Source organism: Pseudoliparis swirei, chromosome 15 (genome assembly GCF_029220125.1).
Source record: "Pseudoliparis swirei isolate HS2019 ecotype Mariana Trench chromosome 15, NWPU_hadal_v1, whole genome shotgun sequence".
Classification (NCBI taxonomy): Eukaryota; Metazoa; Chordata; class Actinopteri; order Perciformes; family Liparidae; genus Pseudoliparis; species Pseudoliparis swirei.
This window is the reverse complement of record NC_079402.1, coordinates 23,134,570-23,152,532: the sequence shown is the minus strand read 5'-3', so window position 1 is coordinate 23,152,532 and position 17,963 is coordinate 23,134,570. Positions and strand designations below refer to the sequence as shown.

The following is a 17,963-nucleotide window of genomic DNA, read 5'->3' as shown; positions in this document are numbered from 1 at the left end:
CTGGTTACTTTATATATTTATATTTTCCACAACATGAGAGCAGTTAATGAAACCTGAAACATCATAATAACTCTCTTACTGGATAATTTATACAAAAGTCTGTATATTAAACTTTAAAAATGTAAAATCAAGAATATGTGGAAATCTGTATTTTTGTGTGCAGAGGATATTGTAATTTAAAAAAAAGTTTTAAACCATCAAACAGTTTATGAAGCGCTTAAAAGGATCATGATGCACAGATCGAAAAAAAATAAAAGAATTGTCTCATCCTGAGACTTTCAGTTACAAAAAACATTTTTTAAATGTAAAAACAATCAGACGCCACAGCTGGAACAAAAAAAGGAAATAAAGATCAAATACATATCAGATAGCAGAATAACTTTAGAAATAGAAGCAATAAATACAACCAAATGAGAGTTATGACGATAAAATATATTTATTCTACAAATATTGGTAAATAAATATGAAGACATGCTAAATCAATTCCAAGAGTTTCAGACACTCGAGACCTTTCTTCCCCAAGTTGCTGATTTAATATTTGTCATGAAAGAATTTAAACAAACACATTCAGACATATATATATATATATATATATACACACATATGTCGGATTTGCAGAAACATTTGATCAAATAAATCATATTTCTTAGAGGATTACAATGAAAGTAAGTAGTTAGTAAGAACTCAGATATTTTACTTTAGTAAATGTGAATATAGTAATACCACAGTGTATAAATACTCTGTTACAAGTCAAATGTAAAAATCCTACTTGTAAAAGTACGAGTATTAGCATCAAAATAAACTTAAAGAACCTAAAGTAAAAGAACTCTGAAATGCAGAATGTAATATACCATATATATATATATCTATACTATATATATATAGATATATATAGTATATATATAGTATATATTTTTATATATATAGTATATATATATATATAAAGCTGAAACTCATTTTTATTACTGGGGAAATAAATAATATTAATATATCAGCATAAATTTGTTGATTTATATATTTGCAAACTTTGCAATAATAATCAAATAATGATGTAAAATACACGTAGAGTAAATAAAAAAAAAATGATTTCATAAAGTAGCATTAAATGGAAATATTCAAGTTGAGTACAAGTACCTCACAATTGCAATTAAAGTACATTTATAGTGAATGTACTTTACTTTCTAGCACCGTCAAAAGTTCAGGAAGTGAATGTATTGTGTCTTTTCTTTCTTTTTATTCCAGTGTGTCTCTATTTAATTAAATATTAAATCATATCAAAGGTATTTCCCCCTTAGCCAATCGCAGTTTTCCTGGAGGGCGGACCGAGCTTGTTGATAATTCTCTCTGGTGTCCGTCCCCAGCGCGCAGGCGCAGCCCGGGTGACGAAGATGGTGTTCATCAAGGAATAGTGAGTCCACAGAGTCGTTTTTAAACGCGTCTTTTGGGGCATTCGCGGTCTCGTCTCCGTCCATCCGACTTTCTAACGTTATTGACTAAAGACGCGCGCGTCGTTCGGCGCCGTCGGCCGCGTGATCCCCCCACGGAGCCCGTGAAGCCGCCTCGCGCACCCCGCTCTGCGCGAGGCGGCTCGGGACGTGGATAACGGGACACGCCGGTCTGCGGCGCTGCTAGCTCCGAGCTAGCGGATAATTAGCTTCCTCGTGGAAACGAGAGCCGCGAATAAAAACTACACGAGCGCGCGCGGTTCCGTCTGCGAGACTCTAACGGGTGGGACCCTCTGGCCGCTGCCCGGTTACCGGCTCGTTATGGCGTTATACCCCCCGTTAAGCTTTTGAGTGACAGATTAAGGCTCCTTTTTAGCTGCCGCCGCTAGCGTGACAATCATCTCCCCGACCGCGGGCGTGCATGTGTGTGTGCCTCGCGCACGTTTCGACGCACGTTAACCGGGTCCAACCGGAACGTGGGCGGTTCTGTGTGAATTCGGCCGTACTTAGAGGACCGGTGCCGGTCCGCGTTGCGGTTGTGCCCTTCAAGCCGGATAACGGGACTTGTTGTAGCCGAGGGGCGTTAAACTAGCTCCGCTTGACCCGCTCCCCGTGCTGCGTTCAAGCACCGCAGGAAACCAGCGTGTTGGTTGTGCTTTTGTTCTTATAAAGAAGCCTGGAGACGTTTGCATCTGCAGCTTTGCATCTGTAGCTTTGCATGCTGTGTTTCTGCAGCGGCGACATCCACCGATATCCATGGAGTAGTAGTCCTAATACTTCTCAGAATCTCACTTTAATTCACACGGTACGGAGAGAGAGAGGCACGAGACCAGCAGGTAAAACCAGATATAACTACAGGAAATAACGCAGATATATTGAAGATGATTTTAACCAAGTGGTCAGTTAAAATCAGATGATGGAGAATATTTTCTCTCTAATCTAGTCAGACAAATCATCATGTGGTTAATCTCGATTCCTTCATAGCAGGCCTCTTGTTTACTTGTTTACTGCGGATAACTGAAAACATGGTGTCCGATCTTGGAGACGTATGCATCTGGAGCTTTGCGTCTGTAGCTTTGCATCTGTAGCTTTGCATGTTGTGTTCCTGCAGCAGCGACATCCACCGATAGCCATGGAGTAGTAATAATAATGAGTTGTCCCCCAATACACGAGAACACAACATTAAAATACCATTCGGATGAGTTGTTTGTTGTTGTTTACTTTCAGCTGTCGCTCTGTGTGTTTTAGGCACAGAATCAAACGCATTACTTCTTAATATAAATACATCGTTTTACTTGATGCTTGTTTCTGAGAGGGAACACAAAGTTGTAATCTTGCATAAATGCAAAATAAACGTGTGTTTAGTGGCTCACTTTGTTCCACTGACTGCAGACGTGCTTCAGATCTCGTCAGTGACTCCAGAACGGATCCTAAATACCGGTTTGATGTTCTGCTGCTCCGGCAGCTGACCTCTCACCTCTAGCGTGGCTGAAGCTGTTGAAGCTGCTCTCGATTCGCCTCCCGTGAGGAGGACTTATCGTAACTACGCTAACCTGCACGACCTCTCGACCTGCGACTCGTGACAGATTTGTCCTTTTCTATAATCCAACAAATCTATTTCCAGTGTAAACCTGCTGCAGCGTGAACGCCGTTATTCTGGATTTATAATGAATATTAGTGACTATTCTGGATGCAGTTGGACAGACGCTGGTCTCTCTGGAACAACACAGGAAATAATCAAAGTGAAGCGCAGGTTGTTCTTCTTGCTGACTTGATCTAGAAGCAAAAACACAAATGCTTTTGAATGATAATCCTGAGTTACAATCGGAGCGATGAGAAGACAGCAAATCTATCGCTGCTTCCACAGATTAACGTCTCAGCTCTGTCCAAAAAGCTTCAATTTAAAATAAAAACGATATAAAAACTGATAATTTAGCTGATTTATTCTCCTTGGATCCTTTCTGCTGTAAAGTTCCTGTTGCGGGTCCGATTGACCGTATCCATCGTCTTTGACGAGGCTGTTGCACGACGTCACGACGGCCGAGTTGTTTACGTCGGATCTGACCGTCTTCTTGTCCTGAAAGCAACGGGGAGGAAAGTGAATTCCTTCATGCTGTAACAGTGACATATGGGCTAAATATGCACCTGTTTAAGTCTTGTCTGTTTGGACAAGATATATATATATATATATATATAGAGAGAGAGAGATACCGTTTCCCCTTTAAATCAGGTGTATATATCTACCTGATTTAAAGGGGAAACGGTATTTGTTGGTAAAGCCTGACAAACAGGACATCCTGTTTCTATATTTAACTTTTCAGGCGTCTGCGTCTCCAGTTGATGCCGGTTGCATGGTGGTGATTGTGTAGTTCATCGTTCATGAACACAAAGCCCCGCCCCTCTTCCTGGAGGCGTCATGTGTCTTGTGGTGATTGTGTCTCGCTTGTCTGTTGTTAAGATGGCGCGGCTGTGTCCAGACGCCGTCGAGGTAGCTCCGCGGAGATTGTGCGCTCTTTTAGTTTTTGTGTTTATTTTTAATGTTTTCTTTGCCACAAACACATCGGCACTAACAGCATACGACCACAGCACACTTTTGGACATAAACTTTTGCGCAAAACAAGGGTTTTTGTCCACTTTTTCCATCGATCCAGCGTGGCCGGCAGAGATCGTACGAGCGAACCACAACAACAACAGTGGAGCCGCTACTACGGGAGACGACGAAAACATCGAGGGAAACGGAGCGGAATTGGAACAGACTGAGAGTTCAAGCCCACCGCCACCTCTGCCCAGCATCCTTCTTGCTAACGTCCAGTCTCTGGAAAATAAGATGGATGATGTTAGGCAAGGATCAGATTCCAACGGGACATGAGGACTGTAATATCTTTGTCTGGCGGAAACATGGCTGACCCGCTGGTGCCGGATCGAGTCATATGCCCAACCGAGTCCTTCTCTGTTTTCCGTGCAGACAGAACGGAAGAGTCTGGTAAATCTAAGGGTGGAGGGGTTTGTTTCATGACAAACAACATGTGGTGCGCCCCCAAGAACATAAAGACCCTTCCTCGTCCCTGCTCCGAACCTGGAACATCTGACGATCTCATGCCGTCCATTCTACCTTCCCCGGAGTTCAGCTCGGTCATCACCACAGCCGTCTACATACCACCACAAGCGGACACCGACGTAGCACTATCGGACCTACATGATGTGTTATGTCGGCATCAGAACAAGTATCCCGACGCGGCTGTGGTGGTGGCTGGGACTTTAACAAGGCAAACCTAAAAAGTCATGCCGAACTTTCACCAGCACATTACGGTGCTACCAGAGGGAAAGAACGTTGGACCACTGCTATCGCCATTCAAGAGAGGCTACAAGGCTGTCTCTCTCCTCCGCTCGGAAAATCAGACCATGCCGCCATTTTTCTGCTTCCGGGTACCGCAAAAGATCGCGCGGAAGCGGTAGTGACGAGGAACGTGAAGCGGTGGTCTGACCAATCAGAGGCTGAGCTACAGGACGCTCTGCGTGTCGCCGACTGGGACATGATCCAATCCAGTTCCAGTGACGTCAGCGAGTTTTGAAGTAGCAATGAGCCTCATAGCAACGCTGGCGGACACCATCGCCCCACGGTAAAAGTTAGGGTCTTTCCTAACCAAAAGCCGTGGGTTGATAGATCCATCCGTGAAGCTGTGAACGCCTGCATTGCTGCCTATAACTCCGGTCTTGTATCCGCAACATGGACGAGTACAAGGCAGCGGTCTATGGACTGAGGAGGGCGTGAAGGAAGCCAAAAGGAGGTACCGAGACAGAGTGGAATCACAGATGGAGCAGCGCGACACCAGGCGCCTATGGCAGGGGCTACGGACTATCACAGACTACCAGAGCAGACCCCGCGCTATGGTGAGTGCCGACGCATCCTAGCGGACGACCTGAACTCATTTTATGCACGGTTTGAGGCTAGCAACAACAGCGCTAGCTCGCCGCTAACAACAACACGTTAAGCGTAGCCGAGGTGAGTTCTACCGCTGGGGATGAACACACACTCTGTGACCGAGCACAGTGTGAGGAGGGCTCTGTTGAGGGTGAACACCAGGAAAGCTGCAGGTCCAGATGGCATATCTGGGCGAGTACTGAAGACCTGTGCTAACCAGCTAGCTCCAGTGTTCACCACAATATTCAACCTCTCCCTGGCTGAGTCCGTGGTCCCCGCCTGCTTCAAGAGATCCACTATTGTCCCTGTGCCCAAGAATGCTTCTCCAGCATGTATGAATGACTACCGAGCGGTGGCCCTCACCTCGGTGGTCATGAAATGCTTTGAGAGGCTGATAAAGGACTACATCTGCGCCTTCCTCCTTCCTCCATGGACCCGCTGCAGTTTGCTTATCGCCCAAACAGATCCACGGATGATGCTGTCTCCCAGGTACTGCACACCACACTCTCTCATCTGGACAGCCAGAGGGGGCTATGTGAGACTGCTGTTCATTGATTATAGTTCAGCTTTCAACACCATAGTCCCTCCAGACTGGCCGGCAAGCTGATTGAGCTGGGACTGAACACCCCTGTGTGCTTGGATCCTGGACTTCCTGACCGCCAGGCCACAGGTGGTCAGGGTGGGCAGACACACCTCAAATCCCTCACCCTGAACACAGGATCCCCCAGGGTTGCGTCCTCAGCCCCTACTGTACTCCCTGTACACACATGACTGTGTGGCCAGGTTCAGCTCCAACACCATCATCAAGTTTGCGGATGACACAGTGGTGGTGGGCCTGATCTCCGACAACGATGAGAAGGCCTACCTGGAGGAAGTTGCTGATCTGTCACTCTGGTGCCAGGACAACAGCCTCATCATGAATGTCACCAAAACTAAGGAGCTGATTGTGGACTTTAGGAGGGTACAACAACAGAGGACGTACTCACCACTGGGGATTAACGGGACTACTGTGGAGAGGGTGAGCGGGTATAAATACCTGGGAGTCCACATCACCGAGGATCTGACATGGTCAACAAACACAGACACTCTGGTGAGAAAGGCAAGGCAGCGCCTCTACCACCTCAGGCAGCTGAGGAAATTTAAAGTTTCCCAGAGGATCCTTCAGTCCTTCTACTCTGGAGCTGTAGAGAGCGTCCTGACAGGAAGCATCACAGCCTGGTTTGGCAACTGCTCCGCTCAGGACAGGAAGGCTCTGCAGAGAGTAGTGCGTTCGGCTGAGCGCACTATTGAACTACACTCCCACCCTGCAGGACTTGTACACCAGGAGGTGCAGAACCAGAGCCGGCAGGATCATGAAGGATCCTCACCACCCCAACAACAGACTGTTTCAGCTGCTGCGGTCAGGCAGGCGCCTCCGTAGTCACGCTGCAAGAACAGAGAGACTGAGACGGAGTTTCTTTCCTCAGGCCATCAGGACTGTGAACTCCGACCTCACCAGGACCCCCACATAGACCCACACAACTGCCCCTCTTAGGCACACACACACACACACACACACACTTACTGTAAATATTGTGTTGTTTTTTATTGTAAATAGTGTGTACTTGTTGCCCTTGCACATTCCTGCTGAGCATTGCCACTTTCATTTCACTGCACACCCTGTGTGTGTATGTGACAAATAAAAAACATCTTGGTTGTCGTGGTGATTGTGTCTCGTGGTTGTCGTGGTGATTGTGTCTCGTGGTTGTCCTGTAGCTGCTGACTGTTGGAGACTAAACTGATTTTCCACTTCATTTCTTTACCCCAGATCTGGTCAGAGTGAAGTTCCTCCACAGGCTCCTCAGTGCCGTTCACACTCTGACACATGATGATGTTGTTGTTGTTGTTTTCTCTCTGTACACACTAATGTGTTCCTCTTTGTTGCCCCCCAGCCGTGTGGTGTTGCCGGTCTCTGTGGAGGAGGTGAGTAACCGCTGTCCCGACTGCTCGGCTCCTATAAGATGCGTATTGTTATGCGGCTGAGTGCTGCGTTGCCTAGGAGACGGGTCCGCCTGTTGGAGAGCGCCGTGTGACGTCTGGAAACAACGACCACGACCGTCTCTCGTCGTCTTTCTCTTTGCAGGACTCGCTTCTTCCTGTTTTTATCCACCCTGCAAAAACAAACCCGACCGGCGAGCCCGGCCCGAGGTTCTTTCCTCTCCGGTGCCGTACCGTACCGGAGAGACATGGCGAGCTTCCTGGAGGCGGCGCCGCTTTCACTTTCACTGACGCTCTGATCCAAAGAGACGTACAGCCTGCTCCTTTCACCCCGTGGACACGGCTGCAGGGAGCAACTCTTAGTGCCTTGCTCAAGAACTTCCAAAACAGGCGTTCCAAAGCTTTTTCAGGAGACTAGAACACAGCCTGAATTTCCTGTGTAGCGCCAAGTGGCTGTTAGTGGTACTGCATCCTTAACTTCAGGGCCCTGCGGGAAACAATCACAGGATTCCTTCTTCCTGCAGTTCACCTCCATTTTTAATCTTCTTCGTCTTCTTCTTCCTCTTACTTCATCTTCTCCTTCTTCTTCCTTGTCTTATTCTCCTTCCTCTTACATCTTCTTCGTCTTCATGTTCTCTTTCTTCCCTTTCTTCTTCTTCTTTTTCTTCGTGTTCTCTTTCTTCTTCTCCTTCCTCTTACTTCTTCTCCTCCTCCAGTATCAAGTAGGGCAGCTGTTCTCGGTGGCCGAGGCCAGTAAGAACGAGACGGGCGGCGGCGAGGGCATCGAGGTGCTGAAGAATGAGCCGTACGAGAAGGACGGGGAGAAGGGCCAGTACACGCACAAGATCTACCATCTCAAGAGGCAAGTGAAGGGTTCTCCAGGTGAAGGGTTCTCCAGGTGAGAGGTTCTCCAAGTGAAGGGTTCTCCAGGTGAGAGGTTCTCCAAGTGAGAGGTTCTCCAAGTGAGAGGTTCTCCAAGTGAGAGGTTCTCCAAGTGAAGGGTTCTCCAGGTGAAGGGTTCTCCAAGTGAAGGGTTCTCCAGGTGAGAGGTTCTCCAAGTGAAGGGTTCTCCAGGTGAAGGGTTCTCCAGGTGAGAGGTTCTCCAAGTGAAGGGTTCTCCAGGTGAGAGATTCTCCAAGTGAGAAGTTCTCCAAGTGAGAAGTTCTCCAAGTGAGAAGTTCTCCAAGTGAAGGATTCTCCAGGTGAGAGGTTCTCCAGGTGAAGGGTTCTGCAGGTGAGAGATTCTCCAAGTGAAAGGTTCTCCAGGTGAAGGGTTCTCCAAGTGAGAGTTTCTCCAAGTGAAAGGTTCTCCAGGTGAAGGGTTCTCCAAGTGAGAGGTTCTCCAAGTGAGAGGTTCTCCAAGTGAAGGGTTCTCCAGGTGAAGGGTTCTCCAGGTGAGAGATTCTCCAAGTGAGAAGTTCTCCAGGTGAAAGGTTCTCCAGGTGAAGGGTTCTCCAAGTGAAGGGTTCACCAAGTGAGAGGTTCTCCAGGTGAAGGGTTCTCCAAGTGAGAGGTTCTCCATGTGAAGGGTTCTCCAAGTAAAGGGTTCACCAAGTGAGAGGTTCTCCAGGTGAAGGGTTCTCCAAGTGAGAGGTTCTCCATGTGAAGGGTTCTCCAGGTGAAGGGTTCTCCAAGTGAGAGGTTCTCCAAGTGAAGGGTTCTCCAAGTCAGGTTCTCCAGGTGAAGGGTTCTCCAGGTGAAGAGTTCTCCTGAAAGGAAACCGTTGCCGCCGCTGGGTGACATCACAGAACTGAGGTGGCGTCAGCTCGACCTGACGATGTCCAGACGCCGTTACCTGTTGGCCGACGCCCCCTCCCGGAGCGAGGAACCGAAGGAGGGCGACACATGAGACCTGTAGCCGTGGCAACGGGAACGCCATCTGGTTTTCCCGCCCTCCCCTCTGGAAGCGGACGGCGCTCGACAGTAGAAGCGTGTTCACATGAAGCCGCTGACCCCCGACCCGTAGACTCTGTAAGAGAAGTGGCCGTCGTCGTGGTGATGACGTCGTCGTGGTGATGACACCCGCCGGCCTGACGTTTTAAAATGTCACGTTGGGGATTACAGCCGTCACCATTTTGTTTTTTCTCGCAAACCGGTGAACGTGAAGTGACCATATATGGACATGATGCAAGTCTGGTAGAGAGGCCTGTCAATCAAAGCAGCCCATTCATAAAACCACCTCTTATTATCACCAGAGTAACTGGTTCTTCTGGTTCTTCTGGTTCTCAACAACAAGTTAATTTTAAGTCTCCTCCCAGAATGAATCCTCAGCGTTCACTCGTCTCTGAAGACGAGTCCTGGACGTAACCGTCTCCATCGAGTGATCGATTGTGTGGCTTCCTGTTGCTCCGCAGTAAAGTCCCCGGTTACGTGAAGATGATCGCACCAGAGGGAGCGCTGGTGTTCCACGAGAAGGCCTGGAACGCCTACCCGTACTGCCGCACCAGTGAGTACCCGCCCAACCGGGGCTTACCACCTCATGCTGTGTTTTCTATGCCAGTTGAAATAGATTCTGTTTGTATTGACTCTGTTGTCTCTCCTCTTCCTTTCCTCTCCCTCCTCTTCCTCTCCTCTTGTGTCTCCTCTTTCTTTCCTCTCCTCTTGCCTCTCCTCTTGTCTCTCCTCTTCCTCTCCCCTTATCTCTCCTCTTCCTCTCCTCTCTCCTCTCCTCTTCCTCTCTTGTCTCTTCTTTTCCTCTCCTCTTGCCTCTCCTCTTGTCTCTCCTCTTCCTCTCCTCTTGTCTCTCCTCTTCCTCTCCCCTTATCTCTCCTCTTCCTCTCTTGTCTCTCCTCTTCCTCCTCTTGTCTCTCCTCTTCCTCTCCTCTTGTCTCTCCTCTATCTCTCCTCTTATCTCTCCTCTTCCTCTCCCCTTATCTATCCTCTTCCTCCTGCCGCTGCAGTCGTGACGGTGAGTAGTTTTTATGTCTTTTACTTTACGGAGAAGTTTGCTCTGATTCACTTTTTAAAACTTGTGAAATAACATTTAATTGTTCAAAAATAATAAATATACTTATTTAGGCTCACAGTATGTGATCAATTGTCATAGAAATGTCAATAATAAGACTATTAGACAATAATAAGACTATTAGGCAATAAGACTATTATACAATAATAAGACTATTAGGCAATAATAAGACTATTAGACAAAAATAAGACTATTAGACAATAATAAGACTATTAGACAATAATAAGACTATTAGGCAATAATAAGACTATTAGACAAAAATAAGACTATTAGACAATAATAAGACTATTAGGCAATAAGACTATTATACAATAATAAGACTATTAGGCAATAATAAGTCTATTAGACAATAATAAGACTATTAGAGAATAATAAGACTATTAGACAATAATAAGACTATTATATTTAATATTTTTGTATTTGATTTGTCATTTGTGTTGTGTGTTGTGTATGCATGTGTGTTGTATATGTACATATATATTGTTTTGTATTTTACTTTTATTTTACTTTGTATACTTCTATATCTTTCATCCCTGTTTCTTATATTTTGTGTTTTTTTTAATTTATTCTTGTGTGTTTGGTTTATTGGTGCTGCTACTGTCACGACAAATTTCCCCTTGGGGATTAATAAAGTATATATCTATCTATTTATCTATCTATCTATTAGAGAATAATAAGTCTATTAGACAATAATAAGACTATTAGACAATAATAAGACTATTAGACAATAATAAGACTATTAGGCAATAATAAGACTTAGATAATAATAAGACTATTAGAGAATAATAAGACTATTAGGCAATAATAACACTATTAGGCAATAATAACACTATTAGGCAATAATAAGACTATTAGGCAATAATAAGACTATTAGGCAATAATAAGACTATTAGGCAATAATAAGACTATTAGACAATAATAAGACTATTAGGTAATAATAAGACTATTTGACAATAATAAGACTATTAGGCAATAATAAGACTTGGGCAATAATAAGACTATTGGGCAATAATAAGACTATTGGGCAATAATAAGACTATTAGGCAATAATAAGACTATTAGGCAATAATAAGACTATTAGACAATAATAAGACTATTAGACAATAATAAGACTATTAGACAATAATAAGACTATTAGGCAAGAATAAGACTATTAGACAATAATAAGACTATTAGAGAATAATAAGACTATTAGACAATAATAAGACTATTAGACAATAATAAGACTATTAGGCAATAAGACTATTAGAGAATAATAAGACTATAAGACTATTAGAAACTGATTTAAAGTGTTTTCTTAGATTTTTATGGAAGAAAAAACAGACAATCATATTAAATGTTATTCTTATTTGTGGTTATTTATTGTTAAATTTTTTAAACAACTATTTACAATTGTTAATGAAATTCTTTACATGCATACAATTATTTCTTTGTTTTTTTCATAATATTTATTTTTATTTATTGATTTTTGTGTGTGTGCCTACCTAAAAAGCTATTAAATGATCATAATCCTCAGAGGTCATTGTGGGTCATCTGTTGCCCCTCTAGTGACATCAGGGTCAGCATTATATTTCTTAGGGGCAGGTTGACCTTTGACCTGCTGTGTTTGCGGCACTGATTGTAACTTTAATGATATAAAGATGGTAATAACGGTGTAATACTGGGATATTTTGCCGGTAGAGTACCCGGTACACGGGTACTACGGTGCAGCAGACGTTCACCTGCACGCTAACGGAGGTTTAACGTAGACCTGAGCTGCTCCGCTAGTTCCTGCATGAAGGTCCTGATTGGTTAATGGGATTCAGGCCGTGGTGTCAGAACGTCTCACGGCTTCTCGCTCCTCCTCTCCTCAGAACGAGTACATGAAGGACGACTTCATGATAAAGATCGAGACGTGGCACAAACCCGATATGGGGACGATAGAAAATGTAAGTGTGGTTTGTTTTGTTATTGCCCTAAAACACTTTGTCCTACATTTCCCACAATGCAACACAGCAGCCATCTTTCATGCATTCTCCCTGACTCCATGAAGTGAAATCAGGGGAGGAAAAGGTTGAATCTCATTTGTTTACTTCATTTGCTCGGCGCAGGTTTGAATAAACAAAGTGTTGTTGTGTTCCCAGCATGCCGAGCAGCGCTTCACCCGCCTGTCTTTTCTCTGTCAGGTCCATGACCTGGACGAGCAGACGTGGAGGACCGTGGAGGTGTCGCCCATCGACATCGCCAGCAGAGAGGAAGTCACCCACGGCGTGAGTTTGTTGTTGTTGTTGTTGTTTTAATGCCGTTCACAAAGCGCGCAGCAGGAATGTCTCCACCCCGAGGAGGAAGAGCAGCCAGAGTCTCTTAAGTCTTGTGTTGCCTTCAATGTCTCCACGGATCAACTCAACTCAAGTTAACTGCATTCTCTCTCCTGACCACCAGAGGGCGACTCCTCTGGTTGTATAGAAGTCTATGCTTCATGTGTTAAAGCTGCATTCTCTCTCCTGACCACCAGGGGGCTCCTCTGCTTGTATAGAAGTCTATGCTTCATGTGTTAAAGCTGCATTCTCCTGACTCCACCAGGGGTTTGACAACTTGTATAGAAGTCTATGCTTCATGTGTTAAAGCTGCATAGACTTCTATACAACCAGAGGAGTCGCCCCCTGGTGGTCAGGAGGGTAAGTCCGTTTCTCTCAGGATCCTAAACTTCAGTGTTTTTCTTCTCGTTTCAGGACTACAAGCCAGAAGAAGACCCCGCTCTCTTCCAATCCGCCAAGACGGGCCGAGGACCCCTCGGACCCGACTGGAAGGTAGAGACGTGGAGGCGGAGCTTCCCCAGCTGCTGTCTCCCTGTCTCTGAGTGTTTAACGCTCTCGCCTCCTCCGCAGAACGAGCTGAAGACCGACTGCCCCTCCATGTGCGCCTACAAACTGGTCACGGTGAAGTTCAGATGGTGGGGCCTGCAGACCAAAGTAGAGAACTTCATCCACACGGTAAAGACTCACGTGGACTTATTATACCTTTTTAATGCAGTGGTTTATGATGTCATCATCTACATTTATACGAGTGGAAACACTTTAAATACACCTGCAAGTGTGCACTTTATAAATATCACAATTTTTACATGTTCAAATATTATGTGATTATTATATGAATTGCTTTGATTTTCTGTGAGTGTAGTTCCTCTTTTGGACAGCAGGGGGAGACATTTCCTTCAAATTGAAGGCAGAGACGGTTGATTTTTTTTGACTACAATTTGGGGGAAACGATCCGACGTGGACCCAAAAACCAGGAAAACGACGAGTCTTGATATATTTGTCGTCTTCTGGTTCCTCCTCACAGCAAGAGAGGCGTATCTTCACCAACTTCCACCGCCAGCTGTTCTGCTGGATCGACAGGTGGGTGGGCCTGACCATGGAGGACATCAGGCGGATGGAGGCGGAGACCCAGAAGGAGCTGGAGGAGGTAAATATCTCACCGGGGACCGGAGGGGAGTTCTCCGTGGTGAATGGTGGATGATGACATCATCTTTAACCCTCTTTACTCCCGGTCAGATGCGACAGAAGGGAGACGTGCGAGGCACCTCTGCAACAGACGCGTAGAGGCCGGTGGCTGTAGGTCAAAAACACTAGAGGCAGGCTGAGTAAGTCTCACCGTGGGGGGCTGCATGCGCACGGACCGCCTCCTCCTGCCGCTGGCTCACTAGCTCCTCCCCTTTTCTGTTTTTAACTCCACTTCATTTCTCACCTGCCTGACATTTTGTTTGTTGCTCGTGTCGCTCGACGCTCTTCATCAACTCACAGCTTCACGTTCTCGTCTTCACGTTCTCCTGCACTCGTCTTCACACCTTGCTGTCACTGTTTTCCTTTCTGTCTGTTTTCCGACGGCACTGAACTTTTTTAAAAGTTGGAATTTCTGCAAAGTTTTAGATAAAAAGAATTAGGCTGCACTAATATTATTATTATTATTATGCTATTAATAGAATTAGATTCTACTGGTGGCTGTGGCTGACACTTATCCCCAATATCTCCATCCGCAGGTTTTCAGATGTATTACACAGCGGGCTTAAGGAGGGAGGAGAGGAGAGAGGAGAAGAAGGGAGGAAGAGGAAGGAGTGAGGAGAGAAGGAAGGGAGTAGGGAGAGGAGGAGAGATGATAGAGGATATAGGTGGGATAGAGGAGGAGAGAGAAGAGATAGGAGGGGAGAGAGAGGAGAGAGAGAGGAGAGGAGGGAGAGGGAGAGAGGAGGGAGGAGGGAGGAGAGAAAGGGCGAGAACTTCATAAAATGTGACGACAGACTTTTCAAAACTTTGATTTGACCGTAAAAAGCCTTTTCAGTGCAGCCCGAGCTCGACTGTTTGTTGTGCAGGTGGAGGCGCCGCTCTAACTCCTCCCCCTCTCTCTCCCCTGCTCTAACTCCTCCCCCCCTCTCTCTCTCCCAGCTGCGTAATACAGGTCCGATTCGAGGCACCAGTGCTGCTCATGAGCAATGAGGCAAATCAACCAAACCCGTCACGATGACGTCATCAGAGACAACGTCCACCACGATGAGGAGGAGGCCTGGCGCTGCGTCTTCTCCTCCCCGTCTCCCATGATGCATCGGGGGGTTTGATGATGAAGATTGGTTAACAGTACTGTACAGATTCTACCCCGATCACAAGCCTCCTGTTCACAACAGAAAACATGGTGTCGCATACATATATATACATATAAATATATATATATGTGTGTGTGTGTAAATATATATAGAAAACAAACAACACAAAAAGAAGAAAACAACTCTTTGCACAGAAATGGCCTGATATGTAAATGTTAGTTTATTATTACAATGGGCTGTGTTTGTATTCAGGTGTGTGACCCGTGACTCAGAAGGTCAACAACGCCTTTTGGAATCCATTAGAATGTTTTTCGGTTCAACATTTGGTCTCGGATGACTTCAGCAGGTTTTGGACCGTTTATTCCCACCTCCCCTCGTATTCTACCCGTCTGTCCTCGTCCCTCAGTGTCGTCTGTACTCTAGTCCTGGTGAAGATGTGTCTGGATGTTCCTCCTCCTCCGGCTCCTCTGTGTGGACCTTAGTCTGGAATATGGATGCTTTTTTTATTTTTCATTGTTTGTTTCTTTTCATTTTGAGGCTATGGTTCAAAGCAAAGTTAATAATGCTCATGCATGATGGATAATTCTCTGCTAATGTCCCCCCCGACCCACCCCCATCCTCCTCTTCCTCCTCCTCCTCACAAGTGTATGTGGACAACAGCAACTCCTCGCTAAACTGTCATTGCATGTGTGCAGCAGCTGTCACTCAAGAGAGAGAGTCTGTACCATATGCCTGTGTGTGTGTGTGTGTGTGTGTGTGTGTGTGTGTGTGCGCTTGTTAGTGTTACCAGCCGCCTTCAATCTTAATGAATCATGGTCGGGTGGAGTCTCCACAAAAGCTTCTTTTATTTAATTTTTATATATATATATTTATTTATATGTATATTAAAATAAAAGAAGCTTTTTTTTCAAATATATATATTTTTATATATATATATATATCCCCTCCTGGTGTTGGTTGCAGCTGTGGATCGACGAGCGCTCTGTGTGTTTCTTAAATTTGATTTAATTCATCTGAACGGTTTCTGGTTAAACATTGAATAACTTAGTTCCATCTTTTTATTTAATAATGTTGTTTCTGCTGGTTTGACGCGTCCCGTTGGCCCCTGATCCTCTGGAGGTGCTCCATGTGTTCTCTGATCATGTGATCCAGACTGAGTGGGTTTTATGTCTCATGGTAACCAGTGTGTGTGTGTGTGACCGACCGGTTTAAAAGAGAGTAATAAGTGTACTTTATAATAGGCCCATTGTAGAAATGGACACGTACATACAAACACTGACTTGAATGGACGACTCGCTGCGACTACGTGAGTCGGGTCCGTCGTTCAATACCGCTGACGAGGCGGCGCTCGTGAACGTGCACGGCCCGGAGACGGGCGTGCACGAGCGTGCACGAGCCGCTAGGTCAGTACGCGAGAGGTTTCCTAAAAATAAGATGAATAATGAAACGACTCCACATTTGGATCTGCATGCTCAACAGCTTTTTATTTAATTATTATTATTTTCATTTATTTTTGTTTGTTTGATCAGGCTATATATATATATATAATATAAGTGTGTATATATATATAAATGTATATTTATATATAATATAAATGTATATATTATTTATATATGTAATATATATTTATATATCTTTATTTATATATAAATAAATACATATTTAAATAAATAAATAAATGCATTTTAAAAAAGGAGGGGAGGGGGGGGGCTTTTCCTCAGAATCAAACCCCTCAGATCCCAGACTGGGAGTGAAGAGCCTGACCGGTTTGAGGATGTCGGGGTCCCGTAGGGGGTCGTGTGGGGGCGTGGCCAGGGTCTGACTCTGGGGGGGGTGGGGCTAAAGAGCTGAGGAGCCCAACACACGGCTCTCTTTACTGTCTTTGTCGTGATCATGAACACGCACTTGCAAAATCTACTGTTTTTGTGTTTGACAGATTCACGCCGTACTCTTGTTTTCTCTTTTCTGACAACATTCAGGGGACTTGGAGTGAATGTAATACGATTAGTTCATGTTTGTTTTGTTTCCACGGCGCTCAGGCTGTGACATGAAGGTCTCGACGGTGGAACATAACTATATCTAATAAATTTGATCAAATAAGAGAATCATGTTTCCTGTGTGGGCGTCTCGTGTTGGGGTCGTCAGGGGTCGCCTCCTGTGAAGGGCTTCAACAGACTGAGGATTCAGGGATATGATAAGAGACTCAGACGGTAACGATATCCTTCAAGTACGTTAGGGTCAAACTTCAGGGAGGAGGGGAGAGGAGGGAGGAGGGAGGGGAGAAGAAAGGAGAGAGGATGGAGGGAAGATGAGAAGAGGGAGAAAGTAGTCTACAGTTTTACATATATATAAAGTAAAAATGTATATCTCGCAACCCTTCTCCAGCTGCAACATATAACATAATCATAATATACATTATTCTGAAATGAGTCATTTTACTTTCACTTCTTTAAGTTTATATACTTAATACAACGACATCATACCTTTAGTAGGAATAGCACATACGTGTAGAGTCATAGAGTACTTCTACAGCATTACACACTTCAATGCACACACACACACATGTAACGTTAACTTCTATGGAGGACTCAAAATGACATGTATAAATAAATAAATGCATGAATAAATATAGGAATAAATATAAATAAATAAATGCTTAAATAAATATAGGAATTAATAAATATAAGTTATAAATCAACAGGACATCATTAAATAAATATATCTCTACATTTCTGTATTTCTTCATTTATTTATTTCTCTATTTACGTGTCCACACGTATTTCTTCATTTATTCATGTGTGACATTTACGTGTCCGTCTATTCAAATGAGCTGGGGCGGTGCGAACCTCTGTCTGAAGCATGATTGGTCACAGGAGTGTGATGCACCTGGTGTGTTGTGCTCTACTACTTCTGCCTGGCACATGACGCTGAAGTTCACTCGCTCAGCTAACCGTTAGCAGAAGTTAGCCTAGACAGCTTTTTGACTTCAGCCGTTTATCATTTCCAAGAACACTGAGTACAGACTCGTGTTCTTTTGGAATCTGGTCTTTGGAGTCTGGTCTTGGGAGTCTGGTCTTG

At 44.8% G+C, this 17,963-nt stretch overlaps 1 protein-coding gene across 1 annotated transcript; it reads left to right on the top strand.

Annotated features, from left to right (window-relative positions):
• Positions 1–1,356: 1,356 nt before the first annotated feature.
• Positions 1,357–16,990, top strand: pitpnb (phosphatidylinositol transfer protein, beta). Its single transcript, XM_056432614.1, has 12 exons — positions 1,357–1,408; positions 7,299–7,329; positions 8,061–8,206; positions 9,699–9,790; positions 10,245–10,252; positions 12,163–12,237; positions 12,475–12,558; positions 13,021–13,098; positions 13,177–13,281; positions 13,631–13,753; positions 13,843–13,931; positions 14,731–16,990. The coding sequence occupies exons 1-11, from the start codon at positions 1,389–1,391 to the stop codon at positions 13,888–13,890; spliced, it is 810 nt and encodes a 269-aa protein (XP_056288589.1). The 5' UTR covers positions 1,357–1,388; the 3' UTR covers positions 13,891–13,931; positions 14,731–16,990.
• The last annotated feature ends 973 nt before the right edge of the window (positions 16,991–17,963 follow it).